Below are 22,156 nucleotides of genomic sequence, written 5' to 3'. Positions count from 1 at the left end.
GCTTTCCTTCAGGTCTTTATTTCTGTCCTGGTTGAGAATGCTAGCCTGGGCGGTGTTCAAAGGCTTCCATTTATCACACTACTCAAAGTGTCAGCCTAAATTGTCCCTGAAATAATGTCGTCACTAGGCAGAGAGGAGGGGAAACTATCATTCACTGTAGTTATGTAAGAAGACGATAATATAATTGTGAATGGTGGTTCAAACAGGTCCTTGAATTCATCTTGATATGTCATGTTTATTCTCTCTTTTCACATCAGATTGGCCGCTCAACTGAGAGTCCAATAGATTTTGTGGTGACCGACACAGTTCCCGGAAGTCAAAGTAATTCAGACACCCAGTCAGTTCAGAGCACCATCTCTCGCTTTGCGTGCCGGATCATGTGCCAGCGATCACCCCCTCACACCGCCCGCATCTACGCTGCTGGATTCGACTCTTCCAAGAACATCTTTCTAGGGGTGAGAGAGAGAGAGAGAGGGAAATAAACTGGTGCTGAGAAATTGTGACTTGTGAAATCAAGACAGTGGGAAATGAGGCCTGAGAAACTGGCACTGCTGGCGCTGATTAAATAAATTGCTTGGTGAACCAAGATGTCTAAATCACTAACAAAAACAGATATAGATGTTTTGATGGAATCTAGCTTGAAAAAGTATTCAAATCAAATGTTTTAAGTGTTAAATGTTGTATTGTAATGATATTAAATCATTAAAATTGTAATGATATTTGAATAATTGAAATGTAATTACCATTTTTTTTTTTATTCTTAGGAGAAGGCAGCGAAGTGGAGGACATTGGATGGACAGATGGATGGTCTGACAACTAATGGTGTATTAGTAATGCATCCTCGCCTTGGTTTTACGGAGGACTCAAAACCTGGTGTGTGGAGAGAGATTTCGGTGTGTGGAAACGTGTTCACCTTGAGAGAGACCCGCTCGGCTCTGCAGCGAGGGAAAATGGTCAGTGCAGTGCTCGCAAGAGTTAATACACATAACCGCACACATATTCTTAAAGGTGAAGTGTGTAATTTCTGTGGCGCTAGTGTCACCAAACGGATTGCAAAAATAAAACAGTCCCTTAATCTGGCCCTAAACTCATGCCATTGGTTGAGCCAGTGTTGCTTTGTGATGCTCAAACAAACAGAGCAATGGGATTTTTGTGGCGAGTCAACCTATGAATGACTTATAGTTGTCATTAAGCTCAGCTAAAGTATTTTAAACTGAAACAATTATATACTTTTACCTTTTAAAGAAATAGTTCACACAATAATTTTAATTCTCTCATCATTTACTCATCCTTACGCCATCCCAGATATGTATGACTTTCTTTCATCTGCTGAACTCAAATTAAGATTTTTAGAAGAATTTCTCAGCTGTTTTGGTCCATACAATGCAAATGAATGGATGCCAAAATTTTGAAGCTCTAAATATCACGTTAGTCAGCATAAAAGTAATCCACAAGACTCCAGTGGTTAAATCAATATCTTCAGAAGTGATATGTTAGGTGTGGGTGAGAAACAGATACATTTTTAAGTCCTTTTTTATATAAATTCTCCTCCCTGCTCAGTCAATCTCCACTTTAACTTTTGGTGATTCACATTCTTCGTGCATATCGCCCCCTGCTGGGCAGGGAGAAGAATTTATAGCAAAAAAGAACTTAAATGTTGATCTGTTTCTCACCCACACCTATAATATCACTTCTAAAGATATGGATTAAAACACTGGAGTCGTATGGATTACTTTATGATGACTTTATGTGCTTTTTGGTGCATACAAATTTTGGCACCCATTTACTTGCATTGTGAGGACCTTCAGAGCTGAAATATTCTTCTAAAAATCATTATTTGTGTTCTGCAGAAGAAAGTAAGTCACACATCTGGGATGACATGAGGGTGAGTAAATTATGGGAGAATTTTCTTTTGGGTGAACTACTACTACTTTAACAAAAGAGCTTTGCATTTTAAAGATACATCCTCTACTCCAATATAAGGCCAGATCATAAGGCCATAATTTTCAGCCAGTTTTTGCGAAAGTTATGTGGTGCACTTTAGACAGGATTTTGAAATTTAAGCTGTGTTAAACAGCCAGATGGATTCCTGCAAGATGGGACACTGGAGCGCTCAGGTGCCATTGACCGGTTGCTCTGGGATGCAGTTGCCACAGTAACGGCTCAGGCGAGACGAGTTTTTCTCTGTCCGGTGTAACACAAAGCTGTAAGATGATCCAAAGCTGATCTGTTAAGTGCGTCAGACAGGAGGTCCAATCAGAACTCTCTCTCTCAACACTTTTCCCATGTGGTCATGATAGTACTTTGTTTTCAATGGTTGTGTTCAAGCTGGACTAATGTCAATGAAAGTCTTTGAAACTCTGAACTTTAGTGACCAGGATGTATGTGCCTGCATTAAGGAACACCAGTCAAATTTTTTATACACTCTTGGTGACATGGTATTATAGTTTTTAATTTTTATTAGAGCTGTCAATCGATTAAAAGTTGTAATCATTTTAAATACATGATGTTCTAATTAATCGCATATCAATATTTACTGAGAAAGGCCCCCGAATAAAGATAATTTAATATATAATGATTAAAATAATTATACATTTAAAATGAAATATAATAACTATTCAGATAATTTAAATACATCATATACATATATTGTGGCAACAGACAAGCATTCAGACAATTACAGTCAAAATCTTTTGTTTTCTGTTTCTTTAAATAACCCTATTTTTGCCTGCTCTCTGTGCTATTTTTAATTGTTGGTCTTGTATTCGTGCGCCTCACTTTTTTTGAGTCACGTCTTATTAGTTTTGAGCCTCTTTGGTCATAAGTGCTGTGTTTTTAGGAGGCTGTGTCAAGTTAAACATATCTTGAAACTTTGAAAAACATGTCTCGAGATCCCTGCATTCAATTGTGCTCGGTCTAAATGTCATTAAAAGCTCGTCTTAGGAAGGTTGAGTGAGTTGCCTGTACAGATTGCCCCCTACTACCACAGATACGTAAAAACATCAAGGTGGTACATCAAGCTTGAATTGCTCAGATGGTAGGAACATTTATTACTACAGAATTTATATACTGGTTGGGAACATGATGAACTGCTTTGATATTTTTTTAACCTGTTAGTGAGTGGTGGTGGCATAGTGGGCTAAAGCACATAACTGGTAAAAGGTTGCTGGTTCAATTCCCACAGCCATCACCATTGTGTCCTTGAGCAAGGCACTTAACTCCAGGTTGCTCCAGGGGTATTGTCCCTGTAAGTTGCTTTGGATAAAAGCATCTGCCAAATGCACAAATGTAAATGTATTTTTAATATAATTATTTGCACGAAATTAATGTTTTAAATCGACAGTCCTTATTTTAAATTTCGTTTTTATTTCTTTTGTTTTCAATTGGAGGTGGTTTGATTTATTTTATTTTATTTAACGAAAATATTGTCATTAAGTTTTTATTTTAGTTTTTGTTAAAGAGATCAACATTGCTTAGTGCACAACTCAAACTCTGTCTCTGACACGCATACATGCACATCACATCACAAGTCCTGTGGCTCATGAACTCAGAGGCGCCCCATTAATCTGACTTGTCACAGGCAGAACAAACACACTCTTGATTACTGTTCATGTCCTGCTCCTGAGGAGTCCAACTACTGGCACTGCACTGAATAAACATGGAGCTAATGCTGCCTCAGTGCTGGCCAAACACCGTTTGACTGTGCTGCTGTGCGGTGACATTCATCATAGTGACTCTTAACAGATCAAGTTCATAGCCAGACTGCTTAGACTTTGACTCAATGCTGGTATCACAGAGGTTAAGTACTGAAACTATGCTGGTCAGACACATGAGATTAGTTGGGGCATTTGAAATATCCTGTGTTTACAATACACAATTACTAAAGAGAAAGTATGGTGTGTATGTGTGCTGCAAGTGTTATTACAGTCATGATTTCACTTTTTGATGTGCTACTTCTAAAATCAACAAATTCTGGAGGTGAATCTGACTCAAAATATCTATACTGAAATGTAAGTGCACATTTGAGTAATGGGTTCAGTTTCATTGTACTTTATGAATTGGCTGCTTTTCAGTTGAAGTCTTGTGGTGTTTTGATTTATGTCCAAATGCAGCGGTTTTGATTATTAACATGTACACTTGAAGCCTCTAGGCATGAATATGCTGCAGTGCAAATTACATAATAAGGTGTTTTATTTAATGATATAACAGTAGATTTCAATTATTTGATTTTTCATTGTTAATGTAAATGTGTTTGTATAAAATAATGTGAGAATACATGTTTGGATGCTTTAAGATGAATGAAACATTGAAGACAAAAACAGTGGCATGCAAGGCATAAATACACACACACACAAGCTTGCTCAATTACAAACCGGCATCATATTTGGACTTGCACTCAGTCACCTTCACATACAGACAACGCACACTGCACCGTTCATGTGTGTTGTCATTACAGCTGTGTGTGTGTGTGTGTGTGTGTGTGAGGAGTGGTGAGGCAAATGATGTATTGTGAAGGTCAAACTAAAGGCTGATGAAGGGCAGCTGGGCTCTCTGTCACAATCAAGAATTATATGATTATAATATGACAACATAGGGTGTCTATTTTGCACTAGATAATGTTTGTGTTTAAGAGTGCATTTTAAGTGTTCTGACATGCGTTGTCTCAACCAATATACAGTTTAATTATGATTTATTATTTGTTACATTTTTGGGTCTCGTGAAGTCCCCTTTTGGTATGTGGTTTATACTGTAGATGGAATTATAAACAGCACAGAAAATGTTTGGAATTACTTCCCCCTGCAGGCACACTCTTAACACTGCACCTACTCTTGTCAATCACCTGAATTTAATTTCATCACACACAATTGGTTTTTGAAAGCATTTATCATGTTGTTCCAAACCCATATGACTTCTTCAGTGAAACACAGAAGGATATATTTAGCAGCATAATGTCCAAGCTGCTGTTTTTCACATAAGGAAATTGGATGGGGTACAGGGACAACCATTATGACCATTCACTTTCATTACATGGAAAAGAGCAGCTTGGAAATTCTGCTAGAGATAACTACTTTCATACGGTTTTCCTATGTTATACGGATTTGGAACGACATGAAGTTGAGAAATGAAGTTTCATTTTTGGGTGAACTATCCCTTTAAGACAACACAATTATTACAGTAAGGGCTAATTATTTTTTCTCTTTCTTTCTCTCCTCCTCTCTGTAGGTCGACAATGAGACTCAAGAGTTAGTGGACGGCTCCCTGATCGATCTATGTGGAGCGACACTCTTGTGGCGTACAGCCGAGGGCCTGTCCCACACTCCCACAGTCAAACACCTGGAGGCGCTCCGGCAGGAGCTGAACGCTGCTCGTCCCCAGTGCCCTGTGGGCTTCAACACCCTCGCCTTCCCCAGCATGCGCAGGAAGGACATCGTGGATGAGAAGCAGCCCTGGGTCTACCTGAACTGCGGCCACGTTCACGGCTATCACAACTGGGGGAACCGCGATGCCGAGCGAGATGGAAGAGAGGGGAGGGAACGTGAATGTCCAATGTGCCGCGCTCGTGGGCCGTACGTGCCGCTTTGGCTGGGCTGCGAGGCAGGATTTTATTTGGATGCAGCCCCGCCCACTCATGCATTTAGTCCTTGTGGTCACGTATGCTCGGAAAAAACAGCAGCGTATTGGAGTCAAATCCCCCTCCCCCACGGAACGCACACCTTTCACGCCGCATGTCCTTTCTGTGCCCAGCAGCTCAACGGTGAGCAGGGATTTATCAGACTGATCTTCCAGGGGCCGGTGGACTAAACACACCTTCCTATGACCTTTTACCCCAGTTGCCCCATAGCCTAAATTGCTAATGACAAAGATATGCCAGGCTTGCTCTCTAATTCTCTTTTTCTCTACTATTGATTTTCTTTTTATAAGCGCTGACTCGAGACTGTTTTTTTTTTCACCTCTGGTTTGTAAGTGACCTTTATACTGCTTTTTCAAATACAGAAAAGACAAAGAAATATATATTTTCAAATAAAAATAAAAGCAAAAAATAAAACAGAATAGACCTATTCAGAACAGCAGAGCACATGCACACCCATTTTTGAGAGTTCTGATTGGGTGGCTCTGCTCTTCATTTTAAGTGGTGGGCGACGTGACCGTCACAGATGGTGATGTGTACAGTGTTTATTTGCAGTAATACTCAGCATTAGAGATGCAGTACACCATCCTTGTGTTTATAATGAGCTAAAAAAAGAGTCTATTTACTAATTACTCATTAATTCATTCAATTATTCACAGCATTTCACAAAGCAACTACATTATACTGCAGAAAGTTGTTTTCCATAGTCAGATATGTCTAACTTAAAAATAAATACTTGTTAACGTTTTTTTTTATTTATATACAATATCAATTTTTATCAAAGATAAAATTATAGTTGTGTTTTTGGGAAGTTCTATGTAGCTGGGTGTCTGTCTGTCTGTCTGTCTATCTATCTGTCTATCTATCTATCTAATCGCAAGTATTTCCATCTTCCACATGTAGCCTTGGCTTGCTTTCAGATTTTCACTGTTCTGTAGTTTGTCCACATTTATAAAGGTAACATGATTTATGTAAGTGTGGAATCTTCTCTGCAATAGTGAACCTGTTAGGTCACGCTCATAGAAAATTCTTGCTGAGCTCCAGAAAACTCCAGAGGCCTAAAAGTCTTCACCTCCCTTTAAGTACAGGCCAAAAAAACATGCCCTGTCAGTGAGTGTTTGTGTATGTTGTATGTGCGTAAGGTCTTGTCTTAAAGGAACAGTTCACCCAAAAGTAAAAATTTCTTTCTTCTGCAGAACACAATGCTTTTTAGAAAAATATCTCAGCTCTGTAGGTCCAAACAATGCAAGTAAACTGTGACCAGATGCTCCAAAAAGCACATCAAGGCAGCATAAAAGTAATCCACACGACTCCAGTGGTTTAATCCATGTCTTCTGAAGCGATCCAATCTGTTTTGGGTGAGAACAGACCTAAATGTAACTCTTTTTTATCTTTAAATCTTGACATAAGCAGTCTCCTTGTTAATCTTGATTTCAAACCTGATTAAACTTCCTAGCACTCTGCGCATGTGTCAAGCACTAAGAAGTGTAATCAAGCTTGAAATCATGATCGTGCTTAGAGACTACAATGTCAAGATGTACAGTGAAAAAGAAGTTACATTTTTGTCTGCTCTCATCCAAACCGATTGGATCACTTCAGAAGACATGGATTAAATCACTGGAGTTGTATGAATTACTTTTTATGCTGCCTTGATGTGCTTTTTGGAACTTCAAATTTCAGGCCACCATTCACTTGCATTGTTTGGACCTACAGAGCTGAGATATTCTTCTAAAAATCTTTGTGTTCTGCAGAAGAAAGTCATACACATCTCGGATGGCAAGAGGGTTAGTAAAGGAATAGTGGGAACTCCATTCAAAGTTTGATCTTGTTGCAGGAGCAGCACTTGACTGCTCTCATCCCTTTTGCCTAGTTCACTTTTGCCATTCAGTGCTTTGCTTGAATGACTCGCAAAGCTGAGTTTTGATTCCCTTTGTACCCAACACCTACTGGGAGCATGGTTCCAGTAGAACAAAGGGTCATCTCTCCTCTTTCAATTTAAAATGGATAGTAGAAAGGTGGATATTATTGAATTGAGCAACTCTATGTAACCATGTTTAACTATGTGCATATTCTTAATCCAATAAGAATTGGATTAAGGATTTAAGAAGTGGATATTATTTTTAAGAGTTTTTTCTGCTCGTACACTGTATGGAGATCATTGATCCTGTTGCAAGCAAATTCAGTTCCCCTTGAATTGACCTCTATGTGTACGAGTACTCTAATATATTTGTATTTGTAAATTGCGTAATGTTTAATTATGTATTGTGCATACAGTTGTATGTACAGTACTGTGAGAATGTGTTAAATGTACTATACTGTGTTTCTTGTGTTGTGTAAGAAACTGGAGAGCTTACATTGAGTCCAAAAGGTTGAGAATTCCAGAACTCTTTCAGTTGGATTCTGGATTTCTCTCTTGTTGTGGAGTCCAGTTTGAATTTCCAGAGATTCAGTTCTTGCTGTTCTGAAGAGCACTCAAACAGCATACTGGTGCACTGTTCACCTCAGGGACTTTCCTTTATCCTGACCACCTGGGCATGTGTTCATGAAATATTCCAGTCCCAAATGGCTGATCTGGGATCTGTATGTGGGAGATCTTAAAGGGATAGTTTACTCAAAAATGACAGTTCTATCATGATTTACTCACTATAATGTCATTCCAAACCTGTACGACTTTATTCTTCTCTGGAACACAAAAGGAGAAAATCTGAAGTCTGGTCTCTCTTTTTCATGTAGGAATGGGGACTGAAGCTTTTAAGATTCAAAGGACGCTACTCGAGTGCTATATTCAGATATGCAAACTACTCACCTTTCAGTCACCTTTTCTGAAGCTAATTTGTCCAAATCGTTTGGTAACATTTTCTAAATGTTTCTTATTAAAAACACTTGAAAGGGTTACTTTAAGCTTACATGAAAAGCTTCAAATACAACAAACAAATCAACTGAAAATATACATTGAGTTTGTATCCCTACTATTTCTGAGGTCTTCTGAAGACCAAAATCTAAGCCATTATTCACTGTGAGTAAATAACGACAGACTTTTCATTTTTGGTTGAACTGTTCTTTTCACCTAACCACGCTAAAAGCAAATCTGAAGCTTGATCACACCACAGACAAAGTTGTCTGTCATTGTGTTCCTCATTTTCAAATGGCAAATGTTCCTCCATCTCATCCCATGTGAGCCTTTTTCCCAGTATTAAACACTAGATTTTAGCAACACGTTTAAAGGGCAATGCACGTTTGTCTGCAGAGACAGCGTGTGTAAAGGGCTTTCATTTTCTGTTGATTTGTCATGTTTTTATTTGTTTAACCAGTCTGCATGATCCTAGTCTAAGCATGTGTGTGTGAGAGAGAGTGTGTCCTTGTGTTCTGAAAAAAAACAACTGAATGCTTAAAAGGCAAATGATGAGAATGTTTCTGATCTACCATTTTTTTGTACCAACTTAAAATAAAGTACTGAAGAAGAAAAACAAGTCAAAGGTTTCATAGATTTTATTTTTGTCTCTCACAGATGAAGGGCGTGCTGTCTGAGGGCATCTTGCACCTGACCTTTTTGTTTTATTATGTATCTTACTGGATAAGGTTTCTTATTGCTGTAAAAACAAAAATGTGGAAGAGTAATGCTTAAACAACCTATTTTAATCTGAGTTAACTGTAACTTTAAATAAAACAGATCTAGTAAACTTGTGGAGATAAATAAACATGGTTTTAATCCCGGAGGTTAATGCATTAAATAAATACGGAATTGGAAGGGTGCGTAAGGTTAGGCTTGCATATATATATATATTCATGAAAGGAATATCCTCATTTAGAGAGAGATGGAATCACACATAGAAATGCTTTGTGCTCATAATGAGCCCCTGGGTAAAGGAGGAAGAAAGATGCCAGAGCTCACGTATCATCCATTTGACCTTTACTTAGCGTTTTTAGATGTTCTCTGTTGTTTCTAAGAAAAAAGGATAATCTACAAGTTTAGTTTAATGTTGACCTGATATTGCCACACTTTGCCTTATTGTGCAGCAATTTGTTGATTCCTTTTACACATTTAAATATATTCCTGTTCCTTTCTGGTGTTTGAAAGTGCTTGCAATGTGGCCACAAGGTGGCAGAACAATAGGACTTTCCTCCATGTTTGGCCTGTTTTCTTCCAAAATGATTCAGAGGTGCTGATGTTGTCCTGCTAAGAGTTCTAACCTAGATTAGACAGATAGTGTGGGAAAAGGCATTACAATTGCTTAAAATTGTATGGAGGAACATCTGGTAATCTCTTATACAAATATTACAGATAGTTGACTCTGGCCTCAGATGAATGTGGTGGATTTTCTGGCATTTTTACCCTGCTGAGTCCAATAATAGTCCATGAAGTCTGGAGTACCAGTGCTATACTCAAGTTTCTTACAACAGAGCCCTTTTGTCTGTTTTGATAGGTCTGTTCTTACATAAGTGGCCTCTCTGTCAGCAGAATCAGGACAGCAGCCAAAATCAAGTCATGTGACGACCTCCAGGGAAGCAGTGTGCTGCTAAACCGCAGTTTGTAATGGTAGAAGGCAGATGTGAGAACAACCCTATTTCACACTAAAGTCTTTGTACTAGTTTAAAGATGAGTTATAGCAGTCCATAACAAGATTTCAAAACAGCATCAAGAAAGCTGATTATGTAATAATTTTAATATAATCCAGGCAGCATTAACAAAACCAAGCTGGAATTAAAGTGTCTAAAACATGAATACTTTTCCAAACCAGAGTTACTATAACTGAAATATTCATAATCTGAAGCCTAATTTGTTTTTAGATATGCACAAGTTGCCTGTATATGTGAACTGCAGTATGTTAACTAGAAAGAAAGAAAGATCATGCAATTCCATTACCTAATTTACATTATGCATTTCTATACAAATTATTCAATAATGTATCAGAGTTCATCTCCTGGTTAATGATTAACCTCTGTATTAAGAACCCATACTACCTCAGACTCTGGAGACCAGTTGTGGTCATTTCAGAGCAGGATGCGACTGACCAATTTCCTGTTTTCCTTTCTTATGAGCTCATCTTTTGACATTGAATATTTCACAATGATTGCCACATCATCAAAACATTTCATTCCCATATGGTTCTGTTAATGTGCATCAATCTGAACACCTCTTCGCTCATAAATCATCAATATGTGTGCGTGTCCTGCTGTGCCCAGCACTGCATGCAGGTTATTAAAACAGCGTGTTTAATGCTCGGCTGCTTTCACATGAACAATCTAGTGGAACACAATAACCTACCGCCCCCAGGGAGCCCGAGAGACCTTGTGTACAGTCCTCATAAACTGCTGCAGTGGTTTAAACTCTTTAAACTTCCTAGTGCTTTTCCTTCCTAACACACATAGGGTACAAACTCTATTCAAAGGGCAGAGCACTTGAAGTGAGCACTCTGAAGGGAACAGGGCATTTCTATCTCATATGTGGATGTTTGGTACATCCTATGCAAAGATGAATGTACAATATGTGGCTGCCACTATATTTGTACTGAAATGTAACCTTGATAACTTAGCAAATGCAATGTTTATAGTGGTTATATGTGCAAATGTGTAAAAAGAACATTAATTGTATTTTTGAAAAAATATGTTTTAAATGATGTATGGACACATAAGATGAAGTCTCTGAAGAAAAGGCTGCTTTATTCTAAACAGAGTTAGGTGCACTTCATGAGAACAACCATGTTGAGATCAAATGCCCAGCCAAATATTATTTGCTTTATCCCCTGTAATCCCCTGTAATTTGATGCCTTCATTCACAGAATAAATTAATTACATCTGACTAGAGTAGTGAACATTTAAAATGCAAATTTTGGCAGCTAATACGTTTGTGTTAAATTTGTTTCAGATTGTGTATTGTTGTGTTTTATAATAACAAACAAACAAACATTAAAATATGCAACCTATACTTTCCACTGATATTAAAATCCCAGGTAAAATCTTAAATAAATAAATCGTAAGTACACGTGACCCAGGAAACTACAAAATTATTTCTTTGAAGCAATGGTGTAGCCAAAAAATTACTTTTGGGTGGGCCTCAATAAAAATGGATGGGCCAAGTTTTCACCCAATTTTTTTTTTTTTTACCAAATTTTTTCTTAACAGAAAAGCGGTGCATTCAAATAGTTTTCACACTTTCAGAAATCAGAATTTATGCATTTTTTGACTATTTTATAAATTATATATTTGAAGCCAAAGAATAATCTCTAATATTCTGGGTGGGCCTGGGTTTAATTTAGGTGAGACCAGGCCACTTCGTACCACCCTTAGCTACGTCACAGTCTTGAAGTGACCATCGTATGTTTGCTAACGGGCCCTCTTCTGATGGTATACAGTTGCACACTTACAATTTAACGACCTTAGTCATTACAAGTGGTGTCCCCTTTCCGTAGTGCCCTTCTAGGGGGCAAATATATCATTTGGAATTTGACCACACTCATTTCCTTCACGATCTCATTCCAGCTCATTACTTCCTAACATTTTCTTTACAGCTAACAAATAGATGGGTTTAGGGGGCCTGGGTAGCTTAGCGAGTACTGACGCTGGAGTTGCGAGTTCGAATCCAGGGTGTGCTGAGTGACTCCAGCCAGGTCTCCAAAGCAACCAATTTGGCCTGGTTGTTAGGGAGGGTAGAGTCACATGGGGTAACCTCCTTGTGGTCGCGATTAGTGGTTCTCGCTCTCAATGGGGCACGTGGTAAGTTGTGCGTGGATCGGAGGGTAGCATTAGCCTCCCATGTTGTGAGTCTCCACGGTGTCATGCACAGCGAGCCACGTGATAAGATGCGTGGATTGACTGTCTCAGAAGTGGAGGCAGCTGAGACTTGTCCTCCACCACCTGGATTGAGGTGAGTAACCGCACCACCACAAGGACCTACTAAGTAGTGGGAATTGGGCATTCCAAATTGGGAGAAAAAGGGGATAAAAAAATCAATTAAAAAATAGATGGGTTTAATTTCAGTGTTTGAAATGAGGGCTGGGCGTGGGGACCCCCCATATAACAGGCAAAAAACAAAACAAAAAAAAAGTAACGCAGTATTCCTGATGTTTCATTGTAACTAGAATATTAGAAACATGGAAGTCATAAATACATAAAAAAAAAAAAAAAAAAAAAATTCTTATTGTTCTGACACAATGTGACATTCACTGGGTTTTCATCCAAATGTTTCCCTTTAAGCGCATTTCTAAAGATTTGACAAAAGAAAATGTTAATCATTTTGACTAATGTGAAACTCTTCAAAAAACGAGCAAAAACTTTTAAGCAAATTTTTAGTTTATGCGTATATCAAGGATTTCCAATAAGGATTTCTTAAGCACAAATGTAAAATTAGCATAAAATAGTTGGATAGAAACCCAGATATTGTCCATTGACTCCCAGTTTTCATGAGCAATCCAATTTCGATTTTTTTCCTCCTGAAAATTCTAAACACACACAAAGTGCAACACACACACAATGTTTCCTGAAGGAAAAAAGTATAAATTGCAAAACAGATGGCGATTTAGTAACACTGGCAGAGTGGATCCTCAATTTTACCTTTGATACACCTAATTTACTAACATTAAATCACTGTTTAATTTAAAACTTAACAGTTGCTAATTAATGTGAACACAATTAATATGCATATATTCTTTCTGGAATTTATCTAATGCTACATCTTAGCTCACTATCAAACAGTTGTAGTACTTGGATTCTATTTGGAGAAATATCTTTGTCCAACTATTATCCTTTGGCTGTGACCAGCGACATAAAATACGCAAGCCATCCTAATAAATGAGGGGACTAAGGGGACCACCCAAGAGCTTGGACACAATCCAAAGACTTTTTAATTTTCAGGAACATCTGTGAAATCAGGCTGAACAGAAAAGACACAAACCGCTGCTATTCTGTTTCCTATTGCATTTTATTTATTTCCACAGAACTTTCAGGAACTAGAACAGGCTCTAGAATGCAATGACAGAACTGTCAACCTTCACTTTTGCAGGTCGCTCATTGCTTTACCCCTCTTGCATCCACTCTTTCTTTCACATTTTTGAGCAAGTAGAGTACATTGACCCGGATGGGTCAATTTGTGATCTCATAGATACAATAAGAGAAATACTTCATTCTCATAGTAAAAACAAAAACAAACAAAACATAATGATGTGAATTTTTGTGCTAATGTTACATACATAAAGTGAAATCTTTTGATACAGACAGATCTAAGGACTATTAAAGGACAAAAACACCAATAGGAGGGGGAAAAAAAACACAAGACCCAGACTACTACAAAAATAAATGTCTCTGGAATGATGTGGAAATTGTTTATGGTATCGGTGGCACTGTATGCTGCGATCAGCTCCACTGATGGAGGCTCTGAGAGTGGCAGGTGTGGATAGGCCATGTGATGATGCATCCAGCTAACATGACAGCGGCATCAATGGTCCAGGATCCGAAGGTTTCCGGACACAATTTTATTTTCCAACATGGAGCCAGCTGGAATGTCGATTCGGTCTCCATGGTTAGCTATGATGATGACAGTTCCCTGGAGAGGACAGAGGAATAATCAAGCTGGATGTTTACCATATTTTGGAGCAAAAAACATTGCTGTGCTGAGTGGTACTGTCTTGGGTCTGAAATCTCTCACATTGAGACTGTAACTAGTGTGTATTCTGTCACGATTTGTCCAGACTGCAGACTGTTCTATTTTTTGCACTGCATGTAGCTTTTTAATGCAAGAATGAAGTTTGGCCTGAACAGCCCCATACATTTTAAAGAGAGAATCACCATTTAAAGTGAAAAATATGTTTAATATAAGGCTTAGATTCTGTCCAAAAACATTTTAGCTCAGTATGATATTCTCATTTACAGTAATCTTAATATCATATTAAAACAATTAATCTACAGGCTGTGCCTTGACTAATTAAATATCGGACACAAATCTCTGGTGGCGTGGGTGTATAATAATAACCCAGTAACTCACATACAGGTGCATCTCAATAAATTAGAATGTCGTGGAAAAGTTCATTTATTTCAGTAATTCAACTCAAATTGTGAAACTCGTGTATTAAATAAATTCAATGCACACAGACTGAAGTAGTTTAAGTCTTTGGTTCTTTTAATTGTGATGATTTTGGCTCACATTTAACAAAAACCCACCAATTCACTATCTCAAAAAATTAGAATATGGTGACATGCCAATCAGCTAATCAACTCAAAACACCTGCAAAGGTTTCCTGAGCCTTCAAAATGGTCTCTCAGTTTGGTTCACTAGGCTACACAATCATGGGGAAGACTGCTGATCTGACAGTTGTCCAGAAGACAATCATTGACACCCTTCACAAGGAGGGTAAGCCACAAACATTCATTGCCAAAGAAGCTGGCTGTTCACAGAGTGCTGTATCCAAGCATGTTAACAGAAAGTTGAGTGGAAGGAAAAAGTGTGGAAGAAAAAGATGCACAACCAACCGAGAGAACCGCAGCTTTATGAATATTGTCAAGCAAAATCGATTCAAGAATTTGGGTGAACTTCACAAGGAATGGACTGAGGCTGGGGTCAAGGCATCAAGAGCCACCACACACAGACATGTCAAGGAATTTGGCTACAGTTGTCGTATTCCTCTTGTTAAGCCACTCCTGAACCACAGACAACGTCAGAGGCGTCTTACCTGGGCTAAGGAGAAGAAGAACTGGACTGTTGCCCAGTGGTCCAAAGTCCTCTTTTCAGATGAGAGCAAGTTTTGTATTTCATTTGGAAACCAAGGTCCTAGAGTCTGGAGGAAGGGTGGAGAAGCTCATAGCCCAAGTTGCTTGAAGTCCAGTGTTAAGTTTCCACAGTCTGTGATGATTTGGGGTGCAATGTCATCTGCTGGTGTTGGTCCATTGTGTTTTTTGAAAACTAAAGTCACTGCACCTGTTTACCAAGAAATTTTGGAGCACTTCATGCTTCCTTCTGCTGACCAGCTTTTTAAAGATGCTGATTTCATTTTCCAGCAGGATTTGGCACATGCCCACACTGCCAAAAGCACCAGATGTTGGTTAAATGACCATGGTGTTGGTGTGCTTGACTGGCCAGCAAACTCACCAGACCTGAACCCCATAGAGAATCTATGGGGTATTGTCAAGAGGAAAATGAGAAACAAGAGACCAAAAAATGCAGATGAGCTGAAGGCCACTGTCAAAGAAACCTGGGCTTCCATACCACCTCAGCAGTGCCACAAACTGATCACCTCCATGCCACGCCGAATTGAGGCAGTAATTAAAGCAAAAGGAGCCCCTACCAAGTATTGAGTACATATACAGTAAATGAACATACTTTCCAGAAGGCCAACAATTCACTAAAAATGTTTTTTTTATTGGTCTTATGATGTATTCTAATTTTTTGAGATAGTGAATTGGTGGGTTTTTGTTAAATGTGAGCCAAAATCATCACAATTAAAAGAACCAAAGACTTAAACTACTTCAGTCTGTGTGCACTGAATTTATTTAATTCACGAGTTTCACAATTTGTGTTGAATTACTGAAATAAATGAACTTTTCCACGACATTCTAATTTATTGAGATGCACCTGTACACAGTTCCTGTAGAAATCTCTGCCACCACTGATGCTTAACTTAATGCAAACAATCCTAGTGGATACTGACTGATTGCAGAATCTATTAAACATGTTTTCATGCTTTAAGCAGTTCCCTACTGAGCTCCTTAAAAGGACAAGGAGGGATTATTTTGGATAAAATTAAACATGGTTTTACTATAGTAATATTTTAGTAACCTTAATTTTGGTAACCATGTTTTATTTTATTTTTTTGGTGGAAACTATGGTTTTACTATAGTACAGTAATACTGTAGCATCAATGACTGTTTTGGCAGAAACCACGGTTTGGATACAATAAACCATGGTTTTACTAGTAATGCTGTAGTAAATACCATGGTTAAACTATAGTTACTGTAGTAAAACCATGGTTAATTTGCATAAAGGTTTTAGGGTTATAAGGATTATACTAACACTATTCATTGTTGAACTATGGTTTTTGTAGTAAAACCATAGTAACCACAACATTTTGATTTTTATTCCCATTGTTTTCTTTTTCCTGTTATTAATTTGGTTTCACAAAAAAAAAAAAAAAAAAAAAAAAAGGTTGCTGTAGCAAAACCATGGCAAATTTTGTGATCACTATGGTTTTACAACAAATACTGTAGTTCAACTATGGTCACTATAGTAAAACCATAGCTTGTTTACTGCAAGGGAACCCAAAATATTGGGAAAACGTTTTGTGAGGTAATGCAAAACTATTGCGAGTCGACGCAAAACTATTTCAGAAAATAAAGGGGCTCAGTAGTTGCCTGCTCTTACCTTTAGAGAAACCTGCTTTCCGAAGGTCACATCACCAGACACCGTCAAGTGATCCAGCTCCAGCATGTCTGGAATGCTCTCGAATCGTGTGAGATATTCCTGAACCTAAAAGAAGGGATCTGGAGTGAAGCTTACAACTCGATAAAAAGGGCTAAATGGGTCTTTTTCAAATCTAAAATGACCAAAGTAGTATTTTGATAGGGGCTTAGGAAGTTACCATAAAGATATAAACATGTGTGTAGCAATATTAATTGTACGTTAAATAAGATGGCCATTGCTATTAAGCACATTGTAGGTCACATACAAAGGACACTCATTAATCACACTATATAACATGTCTAGAGAGGATCACCATGGGTTTTGAAATTATGTAAATGTGTTGTATATACTTCCTTTAGGTTTAGTACCTTGGTGAAGGAGCTGCCCAGTTTGACATGAGGAGTAGTGGGAAACTCACGCTTCTCACTCATGGTCAGAGAGCCCGCCTCCAGGCTGTACAGGTTGGACATGACCAATAGGAGGTCAGATGTGGTTTTGACAGGCAGGAAGCGGCTGCGGGGTACGTTGATGCCCAGGGCATTATCAAAGCACTTGATGGCAGCGCCCACTGCAGTCTCCAGCTGAATTACATTCAGACCCCCATTTAGAGTCTGAGAGAGAGATATAAGAAAGATCCAATTCATGAATACACATGATCTTGAGTTCATTCATGAAACTCTACATGGTACAAGCTGATAGGTCCTTGACTGTTAGCCAATCAACTCACGTACTTCCTCTTTGTCTAGCATTTCAATTGTCAATTGTTAATTGCTGGTAAGCCGGTCTCACTGCAGCAAGCTACAAGAGTTTTCTTACTGAAACCCTCCTCCTCCCCAACACCACTTGTCTAGATCAACCCTCAGTGTAAGCAGATCATGTCCACCAATATGAAACCTACCAACTTGTCAAATCCATTAGAATATTTAAAATCTATTCCAAGAATTGTCATCACTGAAATATTGAAATTATGTGGGCAGTTGACATGTCACAGCTGTGACGGCAATGTCCTGAAAAGTGACATATAATACTCTAGGTCGATTTATACTTCTGCGTCGTACCTACACCATACGTGTAAAAAACATATAAGCTTCTTCTCCAAAAATGTATATGTGCGTTGCATCAACATAGACCACAACAGCTGTGATTGGTCTGCTTTGTAACCACAGACCACCCCTCAGGATGACAAAAAACAAGATATCTGGGGTAGTGTAATATTTTCATTAAGATTGTTTTAAGATCTATGCATCATATTACATAGTATTTAGACTTGGAAGCATTATTTTAATAAGGGAGTATCTGCTGTTTTTATATTCTGTGTATGTTTCAAGTTACAAATGGAAACGTGACAAAAAGCCACATCCGTTTACAACTTATAAACTCAATGCTTTTTGCTCAGGGCTTTTATGCGATATACTGTATATTTGGTATGTGGGTGTGGCACAACATGTGTTGTTTTATTCTCAAGAACGTTCTGATCTGTATGATGTTTGATAGTATGGTGTACAGTAAATAATCATATCATGAGTCATGAAAATGGAACACTTCTAATTGGTCAGCAAATTAAAAAGCACCTGTTCAGAGCTGGTTATTTTGCCCATATGCATTGCAAATTCCAGCTTCTAAGTTTAAAATGACATCCATTTTGTGTTGGTCAAGCGAGTAGATATTACTTAATTTGACAAAAAAAAAAAATGTTTGTCAGCACGGAGCATCGAAAGTATGCCAAAATACTTATGTATGATTATTTAAGTGACTCAAGAACAAAGATGACAGTACACAGTAAAGGAGCAAGAGGGATTGGGTGTAAAGAAATTTGGGAATGGTTCTAGAATACCACGCTCTCTGCTGAAACTACTCTATTGTATCAGGATCAACACTGGCTATTCACACACACCTTTTCATATGGTTACCTTTCATTTCTGTAGTCTTCTGTAATGGACTAAGAACAGAGAACCCAACAGAATTAATTTTACCAAATTTTATAGACATTCATTATCGATTAGCTTTTGAATCTAGGGAAACACTCAGGCTAATCTTGTGTATTATTATCATCCATAAAACACTCAACTGAACACTGTGATCACAGTCTACAATTCTAGGAGATCTAAACTAATAATATAAAGAACAAAACAGACACAGAGCACACATACTAAAATTAAGAGTCTTGCCTCCAAAGCATCTGCTTTTGAAAGTGCTCATATGAAGTGTTTTGTAATTGGGTTTCATTCAGAAGTGAGATCTCTGCAAAGGAGACTGCTGAAGCACAGTTTTATGGGTCTCCTGAGGCCTGATGAATGAATCAGGGTCAGAGTCTCTCTCTTTCTTACCTGGGGCTTAACAAGAGAGAGAAACAGTAAAAGAATGCGAGAAAGTGCAAGAAAGAAAGGGTGGATGAATGAAAGAAGTTCTCTTGCGCACAGCTATACAATAAATAGTGTTTTAGAACAAATTGAAGGTGCCGTAAGCAATTTTTTTTAAAATTAAATGACATGCAGAAAACATCTCTATTACCTGTCAGATATCATTGAAATAGTGATATGATATATCGCACCTGTCTCTGTAACAGCCCTAGGCTTGATAAACAGCGAAGAAATAACCAGATTCTTAATTTAGCTGAACAGAAGACTTAAGTACTTTCTGCCTTTCAATCACTCTGCGTTTGGGACATTAAGGATGGGACTCTCTTTTTGGCTGACCAATGGATGACTGGCGGAGTGTTTGGGAAACCTGTTTTAAAATAATAATGATATAACTATATATATATATATATATTTTTTTTTTTTTATCATCAATTTTTATTGATTCCCTTCAACAAATTAAATAAACATAACAGAAAATACGGAATCAAATTATATTAAATTTAACCCTTCCCCCCGAACATCACCCCCTTTGTGTTTTTAAGACCAAGCCTATACAATCTAGAGGAGGTCCAATAGAATCTATGTAAAATCTTAAATTGCATATGGCGTACCCTTGCATCTCTAGATGTAAACTTAACATTTTTTAGAATTCTAGTCCACACTCCCTCCTCCAATACCAAGTTTAAATCTTTCTCCCATAATCTCTTGAGAGAGGTTGAAGCTCTGTCCCCCAGACTCTGAATTAACAGGGAGTAATACACTGATGCCTCATGACCTTTTCCAAAAGCAGTAATAACCTCTTCCAGAATATCTGCCGCTTTAGGGGGGTGTATGCTACTCCCAAAAATAGTACAGAGCAGGTGGTGCAGCTGTAAATACCTAAAGAATTGAGACCTGGGAATCCCAAAATGTTGAACCATATTTTGAAAGGATCTCAACACTCCACTCTCATATAGGTCACCGAGCATATTAACCTCCCTCACAATCCACTCTGACCAGCAGAAAGAGGACTTATTAATACATAATTTTGGGTTCAGCAATATGCTCGAAGCAACATTTAAATAAATGTCCGAATTAAACACTCTGGACACTTTTGTCCATACCGAGTGCAAATGCGAGATAACGGGGTGTAACTTAACTTCGGTTAGTTTGATAGAAAGCTTTGCAATGGCGAAATAGGGGCAAGATCTTCCTGTTCAGTACAAAACCAGGGAGGGGCTCTCTCAAGTGGAAGTGACCAATGAGTCAAATGTCTGAGACCGAATGCATAATAATAAAACAAAATCTTGGGTAGGCCTAGCCCAACTTTGTCAATCGGCCTATGTAACTTATTGAAATGTAATCTGGGACGTTTACCATTCCAAATGAAGGACTTCGCTATGCTATCAAATTGCTTGAAATAAGAGAGGGTGACATCTACAGGGAGAGACTGTAGCAGGTAGTTGAATTTTGGAATACAGTTCATTATAATAACATTAACCTTCCCAGTCATAGATAAATGTAATGAAGCCCACCTGCCCACATTGCTCGAAAACTTTTTTATTAAAGGGTCAAAATTAACTAACTAAATCACAAAAATTTGCTGGGAATAAAATACCCAAATACTTAATGCCCTGTTTGGGCCACTGGAAGGCGCTCGGCTGAAAAGCCGTTACTGGGCAGTACGCTGTCAGAGCCAAAGCTTCGGATTTAGACCAATTGACTCTATATCCTGAAAACTTAGAAAAGGAATGAATAAATCTGTGGAGGCAAGGCACAGACAGTAGGGTCGGAGACAAATAATAAAATATCATCTGCGTAAAGCAAAAGCTTATGCGCCACGCCTCCCGCCACCACCCCTGGAAAATCATCCTCCTTTCTTATCGCGGCTGCTAATGGTTCCAGGGCAAGACAGAACAATAAAGGGGAAAGAGGGCAACCCTGCTGGCTGCCCCTATCCAGAGTAAAATAATATAAAATTAATCCATTTGTTTGAACCGCCGCTACCGGGTGTCTATAAAGTAACTTAATCCACCCAATAAAAGTATTCCTGAACCCGTACATTTCCAAAATCTTAAAAAGATAATCCCATTCTACCATATCAAATGACTTTTTGGCATCAAGTGAGATGGCAGCGACCGGAGTCTGATTGTTCGCCACTGCCCACATGACATTAATGAAACGCCTAATGTTATCAGAAGAGCTGTGGCCCCGAATAAACCCCATTTGATCTATATGTATAAGAGATGTCATAACTTTACTTAATTGGTTAGCCAAAATTTTTGACAATATTTTAACTTCAAGCTAGATCAGGGAAATTGGACGGTAACTCTTACATTCGCTTGGATCTTTGTCCTTTTTAAGAATCAGACTGGTCCGGGCTTGTGTCATGGTTGGCAGAAGCTTTCCATTCTTTAATGATTCTGTATAAACTTCTAGCAAAAGTGAAGTCAGTTCTGTTGCACAAGATCTAAAAATCTCAGCGGCAAAGCCATCTGGCCCCGGAGCCTTGCCTGTTCTAATGGTTTCACAAAGTTTCTAATATCCTCATCAGTAGACGAAGACGTGGAACTATACATATATATATATTTCACCACCAGCAGATTTCACTGAGGGAATGGTAGAGAAAGACTCTCTCTGTTTTATATATCTAGCCAGGAGCTTCCCTGCTTTGTCCCCCGACTCAAAGTATGACTGTCTTGCCCTGAATAACCAAAACTCCACTTTCCGTGACAAAATAGAATTATATCTGTATTTCAATCAGGTCAATTCCCTGAGGCCATTAGACAACATTCTGCGCTT

At 38.3% G+C, this 22,156-nt stretch overlaps 2 protein-coding genes across 3 annotated transcripts in view; one reads left to right on the top strand and one right to left on the bottom strand.

Moving 5' to 3' along the window:
* peli1b (pellino E3 ubiquitin protein ligase 1b) overlaps positions 1–6,876 on the top strand; it is a 48,329-nt gene extending 41,453 nt beyond the window's left edge. The window contains exons 5-7 of the mRNA XM_051645812.1: positions 258–455; positions 765–953; positions 5,224–6,876. Of these exons, the coding sequence (XP_051501772.1) occupies positions 258–455; positions 765–953; positions 5,224–5,802 (966 nt within the window). The 3' untranslated portion in view covers positions 5,803–6,876. The remainder of the gene's footprint in view (positions 1–257; positions 456–764; positions 954–5,223) is intronic.
* A 6,652-nt stretch (positions 6,877–13,528) lies between these two features.
* Positions 13,529–22,156, bottom strand: part of LOC127410666 (UTP--glucose-1-phosphate uridylyltransferase-like) — a 56,222-nt gene continuing 47,594 nt past the window's right edge. For both annotated transcript variants that reach the window (XM_051645810.1, XM_051645811.1), the window contains exons 8-10: positions 17,384–17,626; positions 16,977–17,081; positions 13,529–14,168 (exon numbers count right to left, since the gene is read on the bottom strand). In XM_051645810.1, the coding sequence (XP_051501770.1) occupies positions 14,061–14,168; positions 16,977–17,081; positions 17,384–17,626 (456 nt within the window). In that variant the 3' untranslated portion in view covers positions 13,529–14,060. The remainder of the gene's footprint in view (positions 14,169–16,976; positions 17,082–17,383; positions 17,627–22,156) is intronic.

This window comes from Myxocyprinus asiaticus, chromosome 20 (genome assembly GCF_019703515.2).
Source record: "Myxocyprinus asiaticus isolate MX2 ecotype Aquarium Trade chromosome 20, UBuf_Myxa_2, whole genome shotgun sequence".
Lineage (NCBI taxonomy): Eukaryota > Metazoa > Chordata > Actinopteri > Cypriniformes > Catostomidae > Myxocyprinus > Myxocyprinus asiaticus.
The sequence above is the reverse complement of the archived record's forward strand: the minus strand, read 5'-3'. Positions and strand labels throughout refer to the sequence as shown.